The following is a 22503-nucleotide window of genomic DNA, read 5'->3' as shown; positions in this document are numbered from 1 at the left end:
CCAAGATCATCTAGTCCAACCTCTGTCCTAACACTAACAAGTCCTACACTAAACCATATCACTAAGAACATAGAGAAAAAAGTAAGCATAAGCATGAATGTTATCCTCAACTTATGGAACAGAATAATAGTTTTCCTACAGAAAACAATGAATTTGTTTTCTATGAAACTGGACAAGACAATAGGCTTTATTCACCTAAATAGTGTGCTTATTTTGTATTCCAAATTCTCTACACATATAGTACTGTGTAGACTTTATAGATGTAACAACTGACTCGAGAAAATTCTGGTCTTCCCCACCCTCCCCCCAAAAAGGTTCTGAGTGAAGAATGGTGTATTTACAAAGGATTTGGTATACATATAGACTGATCTCCCCAAAAAGACACCTGTTATGGATATTCTTGCTAGAAACTATGAAAAGCAATTCAAATCCAAATATTTTTGTACTCTGTGTTTGCTTAAGAGCCTATGAAAATGTTTAGTTTTACATGGACTATATCAGCATTATTATTTACCTACCACCAAGAAGCTGAAAAACATGTATGTCTAAAGATGTGCTTCACCTAGCAGGCTAGATTCAAGTGATACAAACGAAAATTTTGGTGCTAACTGGAAGCAAAATATAACTTCCTGAAATAGGATCAACTTAAGGAATTTGAAGAAAGCACAGTTTCCTTCTTAGTGGTCACAGCACGTGGCCAGAAGAGTAAAACAGTATCAGTTTAGAAGTCATATGTTATAAAGTACTTTCTTGAAGCAGTATGGAACAAGGAAAAAAGTCCTCTCCCATGTCAATAAGGACATACTAGTTTAAAGTGTCAAAAGATGTGTGTCACAATTACTGCTTTTCTAATAAACGTGAATAAACACTATTTTACTTTTTCTAGTTGCATAAACCAAACTATACCATTATAGAAAAAAACGGAGCAAAAACTTTTCTCGTGTAGTAATGTTCCAATGGATTACAGAATAGGATAGAGAATGTTTGCTTGGCTGTAGTTTGGTGTATCCAACATTCCTGGACGTTGAAGAAGGGCACATCAAGATCTAAACTATGCAGTGAGACCCCAGCTCTTCAGCAGTGTTTCCAGCTGTTGGTATATCAGGGAGCTAAGGCCTGCAGGAAGAGTTTTGTCAAATGAACTAGAATATCTTCCAGACAGCTGGAGGGCTACAACTAGTGCTAAAATAAATGAGCAAATGCTGCTTCTTCCGTTAGCTGATTTATTGGTACACCTGCATTCAGGAGAGGTACAGAAATGCTTCAAAGGATGCATCTTCAACAGATTTGAAAGGGAGGAAAGGAAATCAAAATCAGGTTAAAACAAAGTTGTAACGAATCTTTTTTTTTGTAACTACTTGAGGGCTACCAAACCACCTCACTGGTCACTGATGTGTGTTTCTAAATGATTAAGTAAAAGGAGTGAAATACTCTAGTAAAAAAATCCTAAGGTATATATAAGATCATGCTGCAGAGTTTAAATCCCATTGCATTGGTTAACTACAGAAACAGGCTGTCCAGACACCCCAAAATGTAGCTAGATTAATATGATTTATTTTGCTGATGTAGGAGGATTAAGCTGTTCAGACACAATGCAATAATTAGTGACTTCCCCAGATCTGCTGAGTCCACCCCAGCAGCTGTACTTGGGCATTCTGAATGACCAACTGCCGCACATCTGTAAACTGAATAAAGCTCACATATGCAAATACAAAAAAGTTTCTGCCAACCTCCCCTACCTAATGTTTTTAAAATACCTTTCAACAATCATGCCAGCAAAACATGCTCCTTCCAAAGCTCACAAAAAACAAGACATGCAAGAGCACAAGTTTTACAAAAGCACACAATATGAAAATCTTAATACCGAAACAATCACAGAAACCTGTGCTTCACCAACTAGCCATGATATTAAGAGACAAAAGATTTCCAGAAGCACAGCTAACCACCTTGTGATTACAGCCTAAGGACACCATTCTCACAAAAGGAAACAACAGTGTTGTCAGGTGTGCAAAGTGATTCTTTCCTCCTGAGAAGCAGGAGGAACCTGTAAGTTCAACTGGTGTTAAAGTGCAAAAGACACTCAAAGAAAAAATACACTTCTGAACAAAGAAAAAACTCATCATACTTTGCACCTGTTTAAGAAAAAAATCCCTTTAACAAGTTGGTTCATTAATAAAAGTGCAATTAAGTACCACATCATTAAAGGAACAGGAATGAAAACAGTAAATTCTCATTAAGAGACAATGCTAAGGTATCTATCTCGTTAAAAAAAAAAAAAAAAATCAACACTTTCTCCCCTCACTCCTGGTTATATATAATCTCTTAGGAACTTGGTACTTACTAACATAGGGTTGCTCCTGAAGTTTAAGAAACTGTTTTTTTTGTGAGCTAAAAAGCTAGAATTTGTTCCCATATTTCTAAGAAAAAGTGCTACTTATTGTGAACAAACACAGCAATGAGAACAGAAAAACATTTAGGGAAAACTACCACTCATTTCAATATCACAAACAAGACATAAGCATGGGGAAAGTGACAAATTCTGCATTCTCTCAATAACAGACTCTCTTTCTGTTAACATTGTAAGCTGGAATAGAGAAACTTCAATCACTGTGGCAAGCAGGCAGCTCATGAATAGGCTTGCTAAAATCAACAAGACTATTCGTATGAACAAATGCTCAAAATGACTATGAGACTTCTTATATATCCTTTGTAATGTTAAAATCAGCAGGACTACTGTGGTTTGCAAGTGCTCTCCCACATGCACTAAGAGCTGAAGGCAAGAGGCGTGCTCATGCAGTTAAAGACTGAATCAGTCCTCTGTTTTCAGATAAAAATATTACAACACATTCTAACAACAGAAATAATGGATTTGCAGATACCAGGCTTTACCTAACTATAACTAAGGCCTGAAGTTAGATTCTGATGTGCATTGCTCGAGTAAAATACTACTTTTACTGTCGGAACGGTTATTGGTTAACTATGTATGCAATTCTGCTTGAAGACCAGGAGATTTCAAACCACATTCAAAAAGTATAGAACCAGGATGGTAATACATAAAGGATCTGTGAGAAAGGAAGCACTAGAACTAGCAGCAAGGTGGGGTTGCCTGCATGGTCAGCCCTTCATTTGAATGCAAATGTAATTTTGGGGCAGGCAGTTATCTGTGACATCAGGCAGGACCTTAGTAAACTGTTACCACCAGCACCTGGTAAAACCATTGTTAATCATGTGTAGTAAAGGGACATCAGGGCTAGCATGAGTCATTTATAGAGCCAGTCAGGGCTAGAAAAGACAGAGAAAGAAAGAGGAGGGGAAGAGAGATCAAACAAACCCTGCGAGGAGCAGGATGTCCCAGCAAGACAAAGCCAGGCTGTGAGCATCATGTATGTGAGTTACCTTTTGGATAAAGAAACCAGCATGTATCCAGGACCTGCAAGGTGCAGCAACAACAACCTGCCAGTGCAAAACTTCGCATCTGCTCCCCCCTACTCAGACTACATGGGATACCACCATGTGCCAGCCCTGGACAACCACGGACAGCCTGCGGGAACCTGGGGATCCCACTATGGCCCACAGAGGGAGGACTGGAACGCTTATGGCCCAGGACCTTCCAGCACGGTGGCTGCTGCACAGATCAATGGCTCGCCTCCTGGGCAGGTCTCCTACAGTTCTGCTGATTACAGCTCCCTCCATCCTGCTGGATCCGGGGGGTTACCTCCTGTAGATACAATTAATGCACAGCAAATCTCTCCCAACAGCCAAAGGCACAGCTCTTATGAATGGATGAGGAAAACAGTACAATCCACTTCTACAGGTATGAGGGCAGAGAGGCTATGCTGAGATGCTATTTCTCTGTTTTGGGTGGTTGGTTTTGTGCTGAGTTGTTGTTGTTGCCGCCAGGTACCGTGTTTTGAGGAAAGCATACATTTTTAACAACAACAAAAAAAAGATCCTAATTGCTCTGAACAATTCTCTTGCTAGCAGTTAAATATTGGTTCTATATTTGGATGTTGTTTTTGATCAGCTCATGATTTCTTATTTCTTTCTTGACGTTTACTGATGAAACAAATGAAGAGCAGTGTCCTTTGACAGTGAAGTATTTTCACTTAGGATATGTTAAAAAAGTGACATCAAATAATTGCTTTTAATAGTGGTCCTATAGATTTAAAGGAGGAAGCATGTCTGTAGAAAGAAATCACGATGAAAGTATCATATTTCTCCACCATCTATATTGTTTGTTTTCCTCAACTTCTAGAGCAGATATGAAAAGTTCAAGTAAAATACATATAGTATTGGGGTTGGAAAGAAACCTTTGTATTAGATACAACCTCTTAAACCTCAGAACACTGAAATGAAGTGTCTGCAAGATGAGAGGCTTTAAAAACAGGACCAAAAAGAAAGAAAAGGCTTGCCACACTTTGTAGCAGCAGTTCTCAGAACATGCAGAAATATAAAGATCTATGGTAACACAATCAGTTAATATTATGATGGGTCAACCTCTGATGCGTATGAGTGGATGAGTTAAAGAAAAAAAGCTTCAGTCACATTTAACAAGTAAAAATAAGTCATAAAGCCCGAGGAAAAGATTTTGGTTGTGGGAAGCAGGGAAGTAATACAAAAAATATATAACTATTAAACCTACTTAAAACAATTCTGTTCCTTGTATCAACAGAAAAAATAATAATCAAACAAGGAAGGAGAGAAGGAAAGGAGCAAGAGGGGAAACTGCCTGAAAAGAACACAATCCGCTATAAAGTAGCTGATCCTCTGAGGTCCTGAGCAGCTTTTACATGCACAGACATCAGTAGGAAATAAGGATGCTCAGTACCTCCCCTTAAGAGATGCTCACAGGATTTTAGTGTTACATCTCAGGAAGGCTCCTTTCCTTTCAGCCCTTCTTCCCTCCCAGCTCTGTTCCACACATGCCTGCAAATGATGGTTTTCAAAGACAGTACTGAATCAATCTCTGAGAGGGAAGCAATTAATTTAAAAACATGCCCTGCAAAAATGAAAGCAACTAAACAGAAAAATTGTCTATATTAAAATAATGCATCTAATGTGTGTGGACAGACTGAGCCATACTTACTCCTGCTGAATACAACTTTAGCTCATAGGGAGTCCATAGAGGACAACCGAACAATCAGAGTACGTTGTTACTCTGGGTGAGTAAAAATTGTGGCAAATATAACAAATATAGGTTGTGGGGTGTTTGTTGTTTTTTTTAGTATCCATGTCTACCTATATCTAGTTGCTCTTCATTGAATGCTACCTAAGGAAAGATAAAAGAGGGGGGCCAATCTCGCAAAGACAGTTTACTTTTGAGTAGTCCTTATTTATACAATGACATTTCTCCTCACAAACCCTATGATTTACAGATGGCAGCATACTTGCTCAAAAAACAGTACTTCTCATCTCATCTTTACCTACCTGCCTCTTGTTCCTGTGGATTTAAACTGCAGCTTTACCCCCTTCTGTCTCTTTGGAAAAAAACATTAGGAATTTCTGCAAGAGCAGAGGAATTACTTCTGTTGTTTATTAGCTATTTTTATTCTCTGTGAAACAGATATGAACTGTGATTCTTAAAGATGGAAAAAATGAGGTTTAGATTTACCTGAAGTCACAAAAAAATTATAGAAATAACATTTATTATTTGTTCATTACTTGTTGCAATATACTAGTCATCAATAATATGATTTCACTATGGGAACAATTATTATTAATGCAAGTAATTTTTGCAAGATGTTCCTGAACATCTTCAAGAAACGCTCCTGTAATCGTATCCCTTTAGGATCAGGAGAGATTCCTTCCATGGGTTTACTTACATTGGGTAGTCTGACTTGTAGCAGCTACAGAAACAGGGCCCAGAATCAATGACATTTCCATCTCCAGGGGTTTCACGGTTAGCTTCTCTTACTGGTGCTTTGTGGCCTCACAACCTGACAAATGACAAACAAAACACTTGACTGAAATTTCTGTCACTGCCTCATATCCTATGGATCTTTTCACATTATTGTTTAAACAATTTACACGGAACAAAAGAAGAATGATTTCAAGTTAAATCTTACTGTATGTAACTTTAAAAACATCAAATATAAAAGCATGTCTTTACCTAGTATTAAGTAAAGCTCATGAGATTATGCTACTTAAAACCACTGGAAGATCTCAGTATTTAATGCAAGACTGTCATGCTGACTTAGCAGCGCTGGAATGCATTTCCCACAGAAAACACCTAATCAGGCTTTCATCCACCATTCCCTTTGGTTGGAGAATGTCTGAACATCCCTCTCTGCAGCTTTGGAACTGGAGGGAGTAGGACTTGATCCTAAATACAATGCACATAGGATCCAATGCCTGGTCACTGAATTCCTGAGGGTGTTCAGGATACAAGAGAAAGCAAGTGCGTTTTCACTCAGAAGGCTCGAAGGAGGAAACACTGGCTATTTAGTATTTTCATTCAATAGCACCAGTGGAAAAAGACCCTTCTTTAACCCTTACACTGCCCATCTCCCTTCCTAAACTACCATTGTGAAAGAGCAAGCAAAGCCAAGGCAACTAGCAATTGCAACAGAGGAAAGAACAAAGCCACAGCAACTAGGGATCTGAGATGGCAATTCACGTACACACAAAGCATAATTACAGGCAAATTCTTTGATGGAAAGTACAATAAATCCATCTTTGACCAAGTTACAAAATCTACTTCTATTGATTTCAGTATTTTTACAGAGGTATGCAACCCTGCATATAGGAGGAGACTTTACTTTTAGCCTTTGTAAGGAAATAACATACACCTGCATAAAACCATGCCCAAAATAAGATTGAATAGGTAAGCACCAAGCAGTTTCAGCAACGGTGAGAAGTAGCTCACAAACCTGAAAGTACATCTTCAGATCTAAACCTATATTACCATTAAGGAGAGAGGGAGCAAGTACAGAAACAGAGGGAAACTAGTTATGAGCAGAGACTTCTCCTGTACATGACACCACCCCAGTCATTGTTCAATAAAAGTTTACTCTGACAATTTTTCTGATTATGATGACAGGTGCTGACAGCATCATTACCCAATGCACTGTAAATCTAGGAGGAAGAAGTTATATCCCCTCAAATCTAAGAAAGAGAAACAAGCCTCTTAAGAAGCTATTCCTGCAAAATTTTGAATTTCTAAAGAACACACCCCTAGGAAAAAAATAAAAAGTAAAATCAGTTAATTGCTTGCTTCTTAGTATATACAGTGATGGGCAATGGGATTTTTCCTGACCTTGCCGCTTAGACATCTGCCTACGCTTTTGGCCACTTGTTCCCTTCTGCCAAACAAAATGCACCCAGAGCAGTGTGACCAATCATCATTTAAAGGTGACAGAAATGATTCTGCTTTGGGTTCAATTATTTCTGTATGACAGAGATGAATAGTTTACACTAACAAAGTGAAGGACAGAATTTGGCAAGAGCTTTATTACAGAATACCAGAATGTACTCCAAATTGAAACTATTAGCACTTTAAATAGGAGTCAACAGCATAGAGGGGAAAATCCTGCCAGTCCATGGACAGGTTCTGATTCTATGATACTACTTTGTCCTTTTCTCCATGAGTCATCTCAATACGTACAACAAGAAATCATGATCAAGACCCGTCAGAAAATACAAACACAGAATTTCACCATGCTTCACAAACCTTCATGCATCCACCTTCACAATAGTCCCCCTCATCTCACTAAGACTTGCAGGAGGAAGACGATTACTCACACTATACAGAATCAGACCCATGTAACATTTTCTAATAGAATGGCAGTGTGTATTTTTAAATTAAACTCTACAGAACTTCATGTGCAACACACTGTCCTTCTTCAAGACTCATTTAAATTACTTTTGTTTCACAAATTCAATGAAGTCAGTGAAATTTCCCTAGGGTGAATATGGCCCTTTCATTTCCTAACTTTTAAAGTGCGTGAATATTTGCAAATAGTCTCCCCCTCGAAAAAGAAAAAACCAACACACACTCTGGGGCCTGAGCTCCTGTGGTCCTTACCTTCATTACAATTGCAAAAACTAACACTAATCTCTCTCTTAATACTGAGCCAACCTAAAGACGTAGAAGTGAACAGAGCATATCTTCATGCCAGAAAACTGTTTTACATTTTGAGCTGACTTGCGCTGACCTCCCACTATCCAGTACAGACATTAACTCCCTCTGAAACAATATTAAACTATTGAAATTATGATTCTTTGTAGGTTAATCTGACACTGTTCTGTACTACAGCATTTCCTGTCTAAATTAGGTAGCTGGTGGATTTTAGGAACAATGTCAATTTTGGAAGATGAAGGATTTTCCTGAACAGTTAAGAGACAAGGCACTGAAAAAGGGGCCAGGGCTAGTTCTCATGCTAATTTATTTTACTTTGTAAACTAGTTGTGAGGTCTGATGGTGGCTTTTTTTGCCTCCTTTCCTGGCCTACATTGTCTTCAGTTTTGAGGCCTATCTGTCATATTGAGGCAACAGACCCTTTTAACACTTCTCTTTGCTTTGATATGCAGTCTTGTCTCTTCCTTCTCCCTTTTTTCTTCAGGAGTTATATTGCCGGAAAGGGTGATGATTTTCACAGCAAATAAAGAGGCCTTCTCCTAGCTTTATTGTCTTCAGAAGAAATACTCTGTGAATTTTATGGCCAATGGGAAAGCTGTTCCCTTCCCCCAACTCAGAACTTGGCCAGTCACAAAAATTGCTGAAGTGGGTGTGATAGAACAGGATTGTTAGAAAACTTTACATGAGATAGTTTAAGCCTGAAATGTCTTATTTCTCCTTATTCCAAAGGCAGTCTTAAACAGTCACCATGGGTAAAATTGTTTGTTTTTGTTTTTTTGTTTTGTGTTTTTTGTTGTTGTTGTTTTTGACAAAATTCACTTTTCTTAAATAGTTCAAAAGCCGAAAATCTGCTTCTCTAGCACAGAGGCAGTCATACTGCAAAGGCAGTTACTTCAAAGCTCCTTATTTTTTCTTCCACTGAACTACCACTAAACCCTCCAACCACTTGCAGCTCCATGGTATGACTGGCCACGACAACACTTTCCTAATAAAACTGATAATATATTGCTGATTAAAATGACAACCTGTCATTAATAAAAGATTAAGACCATAGAAAGTTAAATGTTGTTCACTCACCTGAGTAAAATACGCAGGATCTGACTAAAGGATTGGATTAAAACATTAACATTTATCATTGGATCATTAAATTCAGTCATCATCTACTAAACAAGTCTGAGAAGTGAAAAATATCCTTCTGCTGTCTCTGGGGTGAATCCATTAGTTCTACCTCAGATTTTACTCAGGTAATACTAAAATAACATGCATTGCTGTAAATAAAACCAGTAGGTAGTCTGCAAGATTCATGGCAGAATGCACTACCGTGGATCTGTTCTATCTAACAGATGAAATTCAGAGGCTAAAGTCCTAAACTGTTTAGCAATAGGTTTTTAGTGCTGTTGTTTGTTAACCTTGGAAAATAAATAAAAATGTATTTTGCCTTTGAAATCAAATGACATATGCAGAGTAATTCCAACCCAGCATCCAGGAAAGGCATGTGGAAGTCTCTCATTAACATCAGGACCTTACCCATGTCTCGCTAGGAGTAAAACACGGCGCTGCCAGAACTAGAAGTACCTTCTCAGAAGACCTCAGATTTCTCAGGCTGTTGTTGACTTTTAGGAAGAAAGTGTTCTCCTTTTCCCTTTCCATTTTTAAAAATTACTTTGTTACCTTACTTTAAAGAAATAAACTAGGTGCAAAAGCTCCTAATCTTCCCTCAAAAAGGAAGAAGAAATTATAATTTCTACTACAAAATAAACAGAAAGGTAACTCATACAACAATGAAAGATTTTATGGAAGTTCTGTTTTCCGCATACATTTAATTTCTTCAGTTTAAGAAAAAAAAAAAAAACAACCTTTACTACTCAAATAAGTGCTTAAGCACTTAAAATCAGAAATAGGAAGGTATATCTCAAAGTTTACCACCTTGTTTTGGCAACAGAAAAGCTTCTGATATTTGTCTATGGCTTCTGAATGAGAATAGAGCTGAAGATAAGATCACCTTGTTGCTCCTTTGTATACTCCATCTTAACAACACAAAGGAGACTAAGGAAACATTTTAAATATTTTGTCCCACAGAATGACCCCAAACTTTCATTTGAAGAGGAAAATCTTAACCAAAAACCAGACTAGAGAGATCAAAAGCTTAAAAAATTTCAAATAAAGCATTAAAGCACCACAGGTGACCATATGTTAAACAAACAATTTACACTTCGAATGAATGAAAACAAATGTCCTACTATTTATGTGGACTGCACTAAACTGCTGTTCTTCAGGGACTTTAAAATTCTTACCATAATATTGCAAAATTAGCAGCACTTTTCACTTGATTAGCAGGGTAAACATAATTGGGCTAATTCTGCTTTTCACTACAGTTCTGCCATGGCAGAAATGCTACTGAAATGAGAGTGTCTAACCTAGCCAAGCACAGCAGAACCTTCACAGGGAAGTTAACAGATTTGGGTGAAGTGTTTCTGGCTGCACGGAAGGAGTAGAAACCCTGGCAAAAGCAAGCAAGAAACACAAAAAGGCACAATTTATTTTTCCTCCTGAAACATTCCAACTAAGCACACCGATGACCTCAGGACAGTTTAGAAATGCCCGTATCATTGTAAACTCACTATTAATGCATAGTGCTTTCCCAGGGTTGAACAGCACGGAGTGCGGAAGCTGAAGGACCAAATTCTGATGTAGACCATGTTCTACAAGCCCAGGAAGAGTCCTAGAGAAAGCCTGTCCCATAGGGTGATCCGGTTATTGTCCACAACCAGAGGTATAACAATATTTGTTTACAGCACTGCAGTGCCCAGGATTTCCAATGCTATACAGTGCACACAGCTCTGCATCCAGGATCAATACAAACCATACAGAAAGGATCTGTACCTGAAGAACTTCGTAATATAAATAGTACCAGAGTGAGCCAAAAATTCTTACAAGTAACAAAGTACTGGTTGTCAAATGCTGGAAGAGAAAGGAGTGACATGGTTAAGTCATTACCATGTGGTGTACACATGTAGATAACAAGTGGAAGGCAATGTTAACTTTATACATGTTCAGCTATGAAAACAATGAGACTTTATTCCTCCTTGGGCATGCGGGGGAAAAACATTAACTCATGAAACAAAATCATGAATTAAGGGATAAAGTACTTCCAGATTCTGCTACACTGTTGTAGACTGAATTCTGATCTCTGGGTGCTACTTAAACTTCAAAAGCAAGGGAAGCTGGAAGGATGGGCTGGGCAGAAATCAGGCCTTTGATACTGCTGATACCTGAAACCTCCAGCTATTCTCTCCTGCAGGGGGGAAGCTGGTTGCTCTGTGGTGGCATGCCATAGTGACCTACTCAGAGACTGAAATTTTACCAACGCCTGTCTGAAAATCTATTTCAGTGATCTCCATTCAAAATTAATTACTGTTATTATGAGTGAAAGTGTTATGAATCTGAGTCTGAGATTTTTATTTTTTTTTGGAAAAGTTGGGCATGCATACTTTTTTTCAGAAAAAAAAAAACAAACCTCTAAGACAATAATAAAGTGCTGTTGTATGAAGCTAGGCTACATCTGCAGCACTACCAGGCTGTTACAGGCAGCAAGCCACAAGATGCCTCCAGTTCTGTGCACGATCTGAGAGAACCTGGCTCCAATGGTGTTGTTCTCACCTACTGGGCAGGGAGATTCACAAACTGCAGTACTGCTGTGGAACACACTGCCAAAACTACCAACTACAAATACATTCCCTGTCCCAATTCACTGAGGAAATATTTACATCTGAAGAACTGTCCAGATGAATATAGACAGACAAGAAAGCAGAAAACGAACCAGCAAGACACTATTAGCAAACCCTGTAACGTTGGTCTTAGCACAAAAATGATCTGATCTTTCCAAAATGTAGGAAGACCTCAAAGCAGGGCTCAGGGGCCTTGGTTTTAAGCAGTTGTTGATCTCCAATATTTTGATTGCCTAAAATGAGTATTAACAATAGAGAAGAGGTGAGTGAGACAGAAAGCATCAGCAGCCTCTCTCATTCGCAATTCTGTTTCACTACTGCCAACATCTTCTGTCCCTACTAATTACCCTGTATGGAATCGATAAGTTTCAGCTACTTGCATCCATGTTCACTGGCTCACATCATTTGCTGTTACCTTTTAATGACCCAGATACTGCTGAGCCATGTCTGCTTCAGTCAGCTGTACCCACATCTGAAGCGATGCAGCGCTGCTGCTTGCAAAAGAACAGATGCTGCCGTTCTAGCCTTGTTGAATGTCCTTTGTTAAAATAACTGCTTTCCTTTCATCTTTTTTTTTTTTTTAATTAGCTGTCATCTGAAAATCTCTATTACTATTCCTTGAACTATTATCAAGTTGTGGATAGATAGTGCTAGATTTGAAGGAAAAACATAGCCACCAAATTGCACTAACAACCACAATATCAAATGAGTATTTCTAGCAACTGGAACTGAGGAAGTTTGGAAGCTCTCAGCATTTTCTATGCAGTTAAATATCCTCCACATTTCTCTCTAAATCAGGTGGCAGTTTATCAGCTTTAAGAACAGAGAAACAGAGCAATTCAACACTATGCAGGAAGCCTGCATCAGAGTTAGGAACAGATCCCAGGTTTCCTGGCTCCTCATTCCTAACAAGAACACCTTCCCTTTCCCGAATGTTAACCCAAGGATAGTAAAGAATATGAGCACCAGTTTACCATCTATTTACTAAGGAGCAAACCCAAAATCTGGTGGTATGAACCTCGTGCTGTAAATCACGACTAAGTCCGCTACAGTCAAGGGAGTCACTTGGGGTAAGTGCATAGAGAACCAAGTCTAAAATACCCACAAACGTTACCAAATGCAAAGTCAGATATTTTATGTTACTGAAGTTAAAAAATTCTAGCTTGAAGCAATGTGTTCTTCTTTCAAAACAGGTAAAACAAGAACAAGAGAGAAGTACCGAGTGGTTTACACTGATCATCAGAGATTAGAATTAGAGAAGGAATTTCATTACAACAGATACATTACAATCAGGAGGAAGTCTGAACTTGCTGCAAACCTAAGACTTTCCGAGAGACAGGTAGAGTATGGATCACCCATTCAGAGTTTCCTTTACATTTATTATTGCTGATGAGGAGATAACCACACCGGTAAAGAACACAGAAATGCTAATGCCTCTAATAACCAACATGACCGGGTTCCCTTTGCAGTTAAGGAACTCAAACTATCCTGCTGAATGGCCTGCCGGCTTGCTTTCTACTCTTTTCTAATGATCCCATCAGATCTAGCTCAGCTCACATGATGACAGCAGAGAGCCGTGCAACAACACAAACACGAACACCAGTCCAACAGCCTTGTTCTGAGAAAATATCAACAGAATGCTGCCCGGAGGTCTTGGTTCAGCTGAGGCAGTGGTAGGAGGGTGAAAGTTTGCAAAACTTCCAAGCAAAAGTCCTGGTTCTGCTGAAGTCAATGGGAACTCTTACTGATTTCAACAAGGTCAGCCTTAGCAGGGGTGCAGCTACAAAATATAAGTGATGAATTCACTTATGTTCAGGACACTGAAGGTGTTTGTCTCCTTCGCTACCTCCAAACTTTCGTTAATAATTTCCTGCACTCTTGCTGCTCCTTTCCTCCCTATTTCCTCCCATCCCTTCCAAATTCCCCTTGCATTCCCACAACTTAAAACAATCCTTCCAGGCCAAAAGATAAATACAATTTGCTCTGGAGCCATTCAGTGCCATGTTCTTCACTCAAGCAGTTGCAGTGCGTGTGCCACCTCCTGTGAGAGCAAAGCAGGAACCTGGCCCCTGGCTCATGCAAACCAAGATAAGGTACCAAGCTAGATCTTCCACAAAGACACTCGTAAAATGAGCTGAGCATGTGTTCTGTCCCATTTGACTGGGGAGTTTCTTGATGCCGTACACTGAAGGAAGCAGTGATCTGCAAAATTAAAAGCTTTATTAGAGGATCTCCATGAACAGATTTCGGGGGAGAATATGCTCATTTGTTGGCCTATTCGCAACATGAATAACTAACACCACACCATTTTCCTCAGTCAGTTATTATTCAGTACCATTCATTGAAGATTATGCCTGAGTCACCATTGTTTTAAGGGCTCTGTTGAGCAGGGACAATTCAAAATCCACCTAGTTGTAGCACTGTGCATCCCTCTTGCACTTGTCTTGCACACCACACACACACTGGAAGAGCTTACAGTAATGGAGAAGCAAATACTTTGTAAATACTTCTCGATTTGTTGTTGAATGCAAGTATATATTGAAAATTACAATTATTTCAACTGGGTATAAAGAACATACTATTTGTTTTCTGGCTGGCTGCTTAAATCTTAATAATGACTTCATTATTAAGACTGAATTTAAAAATGAAGACCCTCTTCTGTATGCAGCCAACAATATTTACTTGAAACTTCCCTGAGGGGTGATAATTCCTGATAAACCTTTTGTTAGCAGATTAGAAGTGGTGATACAAAAAGCACAACACATTTTTTGTCATGTAGCAGGGCTTGTTTGGCATGTTAGCAGGGTAACATGGCAAAAGTTTTTGCAATATTTGCTCTTCATCATCAATATTTCATAAATCAAATTAATTCCACTGCATAAAGACTGCATCTCTGAAGTCACTCTTGAAAATTTAAGATTAAGGAGGAAATATCTCATCTATATTCCCACTACTCATCTTTCGCACAAAATTAAACTCCATTGGATGAATATGGCTGAACACACACTGTCCTATCCCAAGCTGCACTGCACTGAATCTAAAACCTGAAACACTGTCTAAAAAAGCTTTTTTTTTTTGTCCCTGACTATGCCAAAAATCCCATCCAGGACATTGAAGAGATTATCTCAAGACAGAAGGACAAAGAAAAATGCTTAAACAAGAAAGGAAAAATGTGATATCTAGTACCAAATAAGTGGTATAATGAAGGATTTCTGAAATAGAAAGGATACAGAAATAAAGAGATGGTGAGGAGAAGAAGAGAGAAAATTAGACTTCAAGGGGAAGGGTTACTTACACAACAACTGAACAGTGGAAAAAATACTGAAAGAAAGGAGAGCAACAGGTAAAGAACAACTCAGATGCAATTGATCATGTTGGCTTTTAGTCTAACATTACAGATTTGTATTTACCTGTGTTTGGTAATTGGTATTCAACCTTGAAATGCCTACTAAAACATCTCTCTGCAGCACTGCTGCAGGTCTGCACCCCTAGTTTAAAAACAAATCAGAATAAAACTCTAAATTTAAAGCAGACAATGCTGAACACAGAGGGTAATTCTGAATCAGATGTTAGTTTGGTTTTTAGGTTGTTTCATCTTTTCATGCATTCTGGCAAACGATGGGCAAAGCACAAAAAGCATAAAAATTACCACAGCACAATACCAATGCAGGATATTGGAGAGTATTCGAGCCAGGTTTAACAGAACATCATTTGTTACTGAAGTGATATTCCAGAAACTACGACAAAAAAATGAACTGACAAGTGTTTGAAACGATAGCCTTGGACTTAAGGAACCTGAGTTCAAATTTTTACAATTTTAACGTCCATCTTAAATCTTCACGTTCAGCTGGAAAATGGGAATAATAATGGCTCAAGAATAAGCACATCAAGATTCCTTAAGATGTTTTGCGGGACTTCACCACTAGGTTTCTTTTAGTAACCACAGATATTACCACTTCTTACTGTTTTACCCACTTTCTGATCATCGCCTAGTTATCCTTTGCTAAGCAGCTAGAAAGGAAAAGAAAACAAATCAGTATTTCTCAGCAAACCACAGATTTGGGGGAGGGGGATTATGCAACATACTGACAAAAGTGCTTCCTTTGTCATCTGAACAGCAAAAGAAAAAACAACATGTCTGAATGTGATAGCTTGACCCATTATGCAGACTACATATAACATGGAGCCATTTCCAAGGATAAATAGTAGGCACACACTTGTTTAAACTCAGCGCTGGGAATTCATGCCCAAAGACATTTCAGTTGCCACAGAACAGTCAGTCTTTCACACCTGAACAAATTCTGCTGTATTACTTGTCAGCTTCATCTCATATCCTCACTTGTTCCGTCCTAATCAAAAAACATGAAACTCTTCGACAGCTGCTTCATCTCTTCCCAAAGATCGCATTTCTGTGACAGAGCAGTAACTATGATATAAAGTTACGGACTGTGTGGGAAACAGCAGCAGATTCTGGCTCCGTCTACACAGGCAATAAAAGGCACTTAGCTGTTAAGGCACCACTTCCATAACACTTCGAAATAACGTGTACCCATGGTGACATTCTGCTCAGAAGTTTATTTCCATTGGCTTACACAGTGGAACAAAGGAATTAATGTTCAGCATCCAAGCAGGAAAGCTTTTGTGCCTCAGTGCACAGGCCAATAACAAGTTTTGAGTTGCTCTGGCTTAGGACGTACAGTTTTCAATGTAAAGATACTCTCAGATTCTTTTGGCCGTAACTGTGATGCATGAGATTTTGTTCTATTAGATTTTGTACCCAAAAAAAAAAAATCAAAGCTCATTCCATTAAGAAATACCTCCTAAGAATAACACTAAAAAATTGTTTATCAAGCTAAACAACTTATTACCAGATAGGAAAGATTACCTGTGTGAAAAAAGCAAACAGCTCTGTTGTCTCCGTTTGCTACTGCCTTTCTCACTGGTCCTCATGCAGTTGATTTCCCTCTTATGCCCCTTGAGTCTATATACAAAGGACCACATTGCAGTCCATTAGCAATTGAAAAAAAATTTCCTGTGCTTCTCTGCAGGTGAAAATCTGGTTCCAGAATCGCAGAGCCAAAGAAAGAAAATTAATGAAGAAGAAAATGACTCATTTTGACGGCAGCAATCTTGGCTCTATGCAGAGTGACTCTGGCTCAGTGAGCCCAATGCCAGCTCCTGACCAACAGACTCATTCAGAAATGTCCAGTTCTTTATTTCCACCTCCGCCTCCTCCACCTCCGCTTCCAATGAGTGGCTTGCAGCACAGCGGGAACCTGCAGCAGGTAGTGGCCTCTCAGTAAGGCTGCCTGAAGAGCTACTGCTTAACTAACGCTATAAACTACCAGTACACAGAGCACTATGGTATGAAAGAGAGAGGACATCTGGTGCTGTTTTGCAGGAGTCCCCAGCATGACAGTTCTGTGCACGTAAACTTCAAGTTCAGTAAATCAAGAGTCACTTGCCAGGTCTGCAGGATAGTGCGAGTTCCCAAAGGCAATGGAGCTGTTGTGTGCCAGGAGTCCCAGCTGCAGAGAGCCTCTGCGAGAGGATGCCGTGCTGCCCGTGGCACAAGGCAAGCCTCCCTCCAGCCACGCAGCAGGTGGGTAGGCACTGGGAGGGAAGAGAGCTGAGGACTAGGCATGGCCATCTGTTACCTTATGCTGCAGACAAAAAAAAGGCACAAACCAGACCTCAAGCAATATGACATTGCTGGGGCATTAATGGTGGCTTAATGCCAAGTGCTCTGTGCCTCGCCCCTCGGCAAGGAGTATATTCCTTCTCCTTCAATCTTCACACAGGTTCCAGGTGCCAGTCTCACTTTCTTGGACTCTACATGTGGATCTTGATAAGCGGAAACCTGTCTTAAATGTTTTGAGCCACTTGATAGAAAGCCTGGGTTGTGGTGGCTACACTCAACTGTGTTTTAAGTGCAAAACTCAAGGAGGAGCTTTTGGAAATTTTTTGGTTTTGAGAGGTATGATTTCCAATGCTCCATATGCTGGTATAAACATGCACTCAGTCTTACCATAAACGTTTCAAAAACATTCTGGAAATGTGAATCTTGCCCTGAGTTCATTTTTGTTAGAACAAATATCAGGTTGAACTCATTTTGTATCCTAAACAAATAGTAAAGGGGGGGGGGGGGAAATCCTCTTTAAAATTGTAGGTATTTAAAAGAGTGATTTCATTTTATTAGACAGCATAACCCATGGATAGAGATGCAATAATTGCGCTCAACTAATTTTACATTTGGACTGCTTTTCAGAACTCTTGTGACATTAAAAAACGCTGAAAAGCTACATTAACAGAAGGTAAAGCAAAAATATTTTACCTGAATACAAGCTCTTGCCAATTTCTAAGTGGCACCTAATACTCAGCTCCTAAACCGTCATCTGAGGATCAAAATAGGACGTCTCAATTCCCAAAGTGACGATCTTCTCTATAATATGCAGAATGTGGAAGATAATCACCACTTAAAAATAATCCAGATACCTACTTCCTGAGTTGACTACCAATTGCAAGTTCGTATCTTTTGGCTCCAAAGGGAACATCTTTACAGCACCCAGGTAATTTGGAAACTCATACTGCCCTTTGTCAAAAGGGATTCAGAAATTTAGGATGCTTACCCTCACAAATTTCCAGCAAGGTGTCCTACTAAATATCTCCAACACTGTTGCAAATAAGACTTAGAAGCATTAAGTCATTTAGGCACTACATTCTTTTTGTTTTTGTGTTGTTTTTTTCTTAATTATAACAAATAGTACTATTAGATCATCAAAATGTTCGTAATGTAAAATTACTTTGTATATACAGAACATTAAAATAAATGACTTTTTTCAAAAATCTTTTTCCAACGTGATATCAGCTACTGTAGCAAGTGAACATGAAGATTTTCATGAACACTGTTACTGAATTGTAATATCAAGTTTAAAAGCAGGATTGCAGTAAAAATGCTTAGAAAAAGTAGAGAATGGCAAAACCAGGATGGTTCAGGGAGCTGGCAGTTTTCACTGTTTCTTGGTTTTACTTACCATTTTCTGGTTGTGAGAAGGGTAGCATGAAGTAAGAGTAAACTTAAAATGGATGCACACCTACACTGTAAAATTCCCACTCTTCCCTTTCATTGTGCTGCCAGCAACAGTAGGTTTAAGCTTTGTGTTGGTAAGACAGCCAAACGAGATGAAGAAAACTACAATTCAAAGTTCAGCAACAGATTTCCACACATTATGGAAAGTAGAACGTGACAAATGGCACTTTCGAACAGAAGTGATTTAACACCCATGTTGATGAGCATGGCAACCAAAACAAAACATCGATTTCCCAAAAGAGATACCCACTGCATATGTCCAAAAGAGGAATCAATTGGAAGTGCACAGAACAGCTATTCTGTCTACTGAGGGAAATGCTAGAGATACTTTACATACAGTTCACATATACACAGGACACTTAAAAGAGACTCAGAAAGGTTCAAAAAAAAAAAAAACTCAAACTGACCCATTAAACACAGAAGTAAGTTTGCATACTAGGGAAAAATCAGTGAAATCTTCCAGATTTAGAATTGGAAAAGGTAAAAATAGAAAAGGAAGCTCTGAAATATAGTAATTTGGGACCTAGCTCTAGCTAAGTGCACAAAACCCTGGCCCCAGGGTTTTGCAGGATCAAGTTCGTTGCTAACTTTTAATTACATTTCCGTGCTATAGTTTGATTCTGTATGAGAATTTTAAAAAGAAACAAACAAACAAAAAAGAAGTCCTTCAAGAAAACTGTAAGAAAAATCTATCTGAACACAACTTCTTTCTCTTGAAAATTATTTAAAGATCATTCAGAGAGTGAGGGATCTGGCAAAATGACCTGTTTTATCTTGTTTACATGTAGAAGAGTTATTGAGGAAGATAAGTGACTACTTTGAAGATCTGCCTCATTTCTGTTCCAGTTTACTGAAAGCATGCTTGCTATAGGTTGCTATGTGTTTCCAATCAGAAGTTGTTAAGTACACAAAATAAGGCTGGATTTTATTTGCAGAAGCACATGTTCAAAGGTTAAAATTTATTGCTCCGAAAGCAGTATCTTTAAACCAGGGTAATACTTTAGGGATTATTAACCCTCCAGTTATGCCAGTGATTGCTTTAAGTAGGTTTTTTTGTGTTTGTTTTTTTTTTTTTTTTTGGTAAAACTTACCAGCAATCTATTCAGTATTTTCAACTTTAATCCTTTAAACAGTTGCCCACCAAAAACACAAGAAAATACTTTTCATCAAGCAGCTTGTGAAGTACTGTTGTTTAGGTGCTATATTATATATAACTAAAAACAAGAGACATAAAATTGGAGCCAAATCAACTGCAAGTATTTTGGTCCAACACCACGAGTCAAGAAACACCAGTACCAGTCCTCAGAACGATACTTGCTTCCTTTCTGACTGTGGGCATATCATGTAACCTATCACTTTTATCACATCTATAAAACTAGGGACACTAAAGCAGGGCTTCTCTGAAGATTGATTAGTTGTTAGCAAAGTGCCTTGAAGAAGAAAAGCATACCTTAGACTACATCACAAGAATATCTAAGCCCTTAATCCTAATTGTGATTAAAGCAATGATCAAGGTATACTCAATTTTCAGAGGAATTCACTAAACTTTAAACCCCACTACCCAGAAAGAAGTGTGATTTGTATGGTACAAAAAGATCAGGAACATATCAAACAGGACCTCCGACAAAAACTTTATGCATCTAAGCAAGATATACAATTCAAAATGGCATTTCCAAATCAAAAAACTCCAAATATGTGTTATCTGCAATTGCTTAGGGGTTATACAATCATTAATGCACACACGAGAGAGCATCAAGTACGTGTTACCTTCTATCCCAAGAGCAGATTCAAAAAATATATTCACTCTGGATGTTAACATATACAAAAAATCATGCTCCTATTTCAGCACCCTTATTTAGTTTGCTGGAGCAGTACAGGCTTGCTCCAACACACACTTCTGCATCCAGAGCGTGCGCTAAATGATGTATCCCTGCTCATCCTGGATGACGTACACGGCCAGTCATGTTTTGGAACGGCACTCGATGTTTTTAGCAGGACACACAACTGCGCTGATCTCACTATTTAAAAAAATAGGCACTGGTTTTATGATAAAAACATTTGCCAGCTGTTTTCATACTCAGAGAGCACAACTACTTTTTAGCGTGCATTTTGGAACAAGCTCTGTTCTGAGAGGTACCTCAATAAACGAAGAGGTTTAATTTAGATACGTCCTGCACACTCTTGTTCTGCTAAGGTAGGACAGACTTCACACAATCTCTCACGTGAGAGTATGAAAAAAAAATATTTGAATTTCAGCAACAGAAGTGCCTATCTGACAGGAATATAAGCCATGTGTACAGCAAGAATGGTAAGCACTAAAAGCAACTGATTACTTTGTTAGCTCATGAAAACAAGGCTACACTAAAGAATGGCTGAAGGACTCGATACTGAGCACCCAAAAATCCATCTAGCTATACTCTAATCAGGATAAATTCGTTACAGTAAGTGGGAGCTCTACACTGCATGGTTCTTCAGGAAGGAAGCCAAGTATCAGTGGAGGATTTTCTGATCATGTTCACAGTTCTGCTAAAAAGAATCGATTTAACCTGGATTGCAAATTCAGGCTCTTGAAATCCTTCTGTGGTAAGTCTGCTTGCTGAGCAGTAAGACGCTCTCATTACCATCAGTATTGGTTCTGTAGCAAATTGTAAATTATCTAGATTTCAGAATAGCAACACCTTCTTTTAGTTCCAGACCACTCTTTCCTGGCATATGCAACGCTGGTGCAGATCATACATGACATATATTGCGGCTACTTTAATGAATGACAAAAGTTAACATTAAGAAAGGAAGGCTAACTCATTGTTAGCAGCAGTTAGAAAAACAGCAATTCAAGATCGAAGGGTAAATATGATCACTTTACTCCCAACAATTCATTCTTCAATGCCGTCTTCAATTTTTTAAAAGGATTTATTAACCAAAATTTAAAAATATGGAATTCAAAATACCACTGATGAAGGCTTCATGGACAGTTGCCATTTTTATTTCTACTTGTTTGTACTGACTGGAACTTTTGACACAGCCTTTTTTCCTGCCAGAAGAGCTCAGTTCAGCAAGGGAAAATAGCTCTGTTACCACTGCTCATTCAGCTCTCTAAGCTGTGCCACACTTGTCGATAAGTAGTACAGTTTGCCATGTGCTTGCGTTTCATGCCCTGAAAATAAGACAGTGAAAGCAAGATCAGCCTCTTTGGCTATATGTTTTAAAATTTAAACACCACCTGCCTTCCTTCCTGAATTAACAGTCAGATTTTTTTCCAGCAGAACTGACCCCAGCTGATAGCATGCCATGTACAGACCGTCCCTTCCTTAAGATTTATACAGCTGGCTATTAATTTTAGGAGGAATGGGTGTGCATGTAAAGCCTGGCTTGAATAAAGGGTGAGTAACAGCTCTGAAATACTGCATTAAATCCATCATTATGTAGTTCACCAACAAACTCCTTAAGTAGCCATTCCACTGAAATTGCAGGCATGCAGTTATGAAGGTATGGGCAAGAAGCATCCCTAAGCTTTACGTTACTGATGTGTCATTAGAGTGGTCACGTGGAGGCAAGGAAACAAACACCTCTTCCTATCACCTTGGCCAGAATGGGACACGCTAAGCTTG

At 38.8% G+C, this 22503-nt stretch overlaps 2 protein-coding genes across 6 annotated transcripts in view; one reads left to right on the top strand and one right to left on the bottom strand.

Annotated features, from left to right (window-relative positions):
* LOC310880783 (uncharacterized protein) overlaps positions 1-22503 on the bottom strand; it is a 302960-nt gene that overhangs the window by 255783 nt on the left and 24674 nt on the right. For 4 of the 5 annotated variants that reach the window (XR_014571915.1, XR_014571916.1, XR_014571917.1 and 1 more), the window contains exon 2: positions 5823-5936. Coding sequence is in view for 1 of the 5 variants with exons in the window: in XM_083797115.1 (XP_083653241.1) it covers positions 5823-5883 (61 nt within the window). In the remaining 4 variants the exon portion in view is untranslated. Of the gene's footprint in view, positions 1-5822; positions 5937-16690; positions 16841-22503 lie in introns of those variants that run through there. The other variant, XR_014571918.1, reaches the window with a different exon arrangement.
* Positions 617-18687, top strand: LOC310880780 (homeobox protein CDX-1-like). The gene is made up of 3 exons (XM_083797108.1): positions 617-3814; positions 12999-13144; positions 16854-18687. Exons 1-3 carry the CDS (start codon positions 3382-3384, stop codon positions 17106-17108), a joined length of 834 nt encoding a protein of 277 aa, XP_083653234.1. The 5' UTR covers positions 617-3381; the 3' UTR covers positions 17109-18687.

Source organism: Anser anser, assembly GCF_964211835.1.
Source record: "Anser anser genome assembly, chromosome: 13".
Classification (NCBI taxonomy): domain Eukaryota; kingdom Metazoa; phylum Chordata; class Aves; order Anseriformes; family Anatidae; genus Anser; species Anser anser.
The sequence above is the reverse complement of the archived record's forward strand: the minus strand, read 5'-3'. Positions and strand labels throughout refer to the sequence as shown.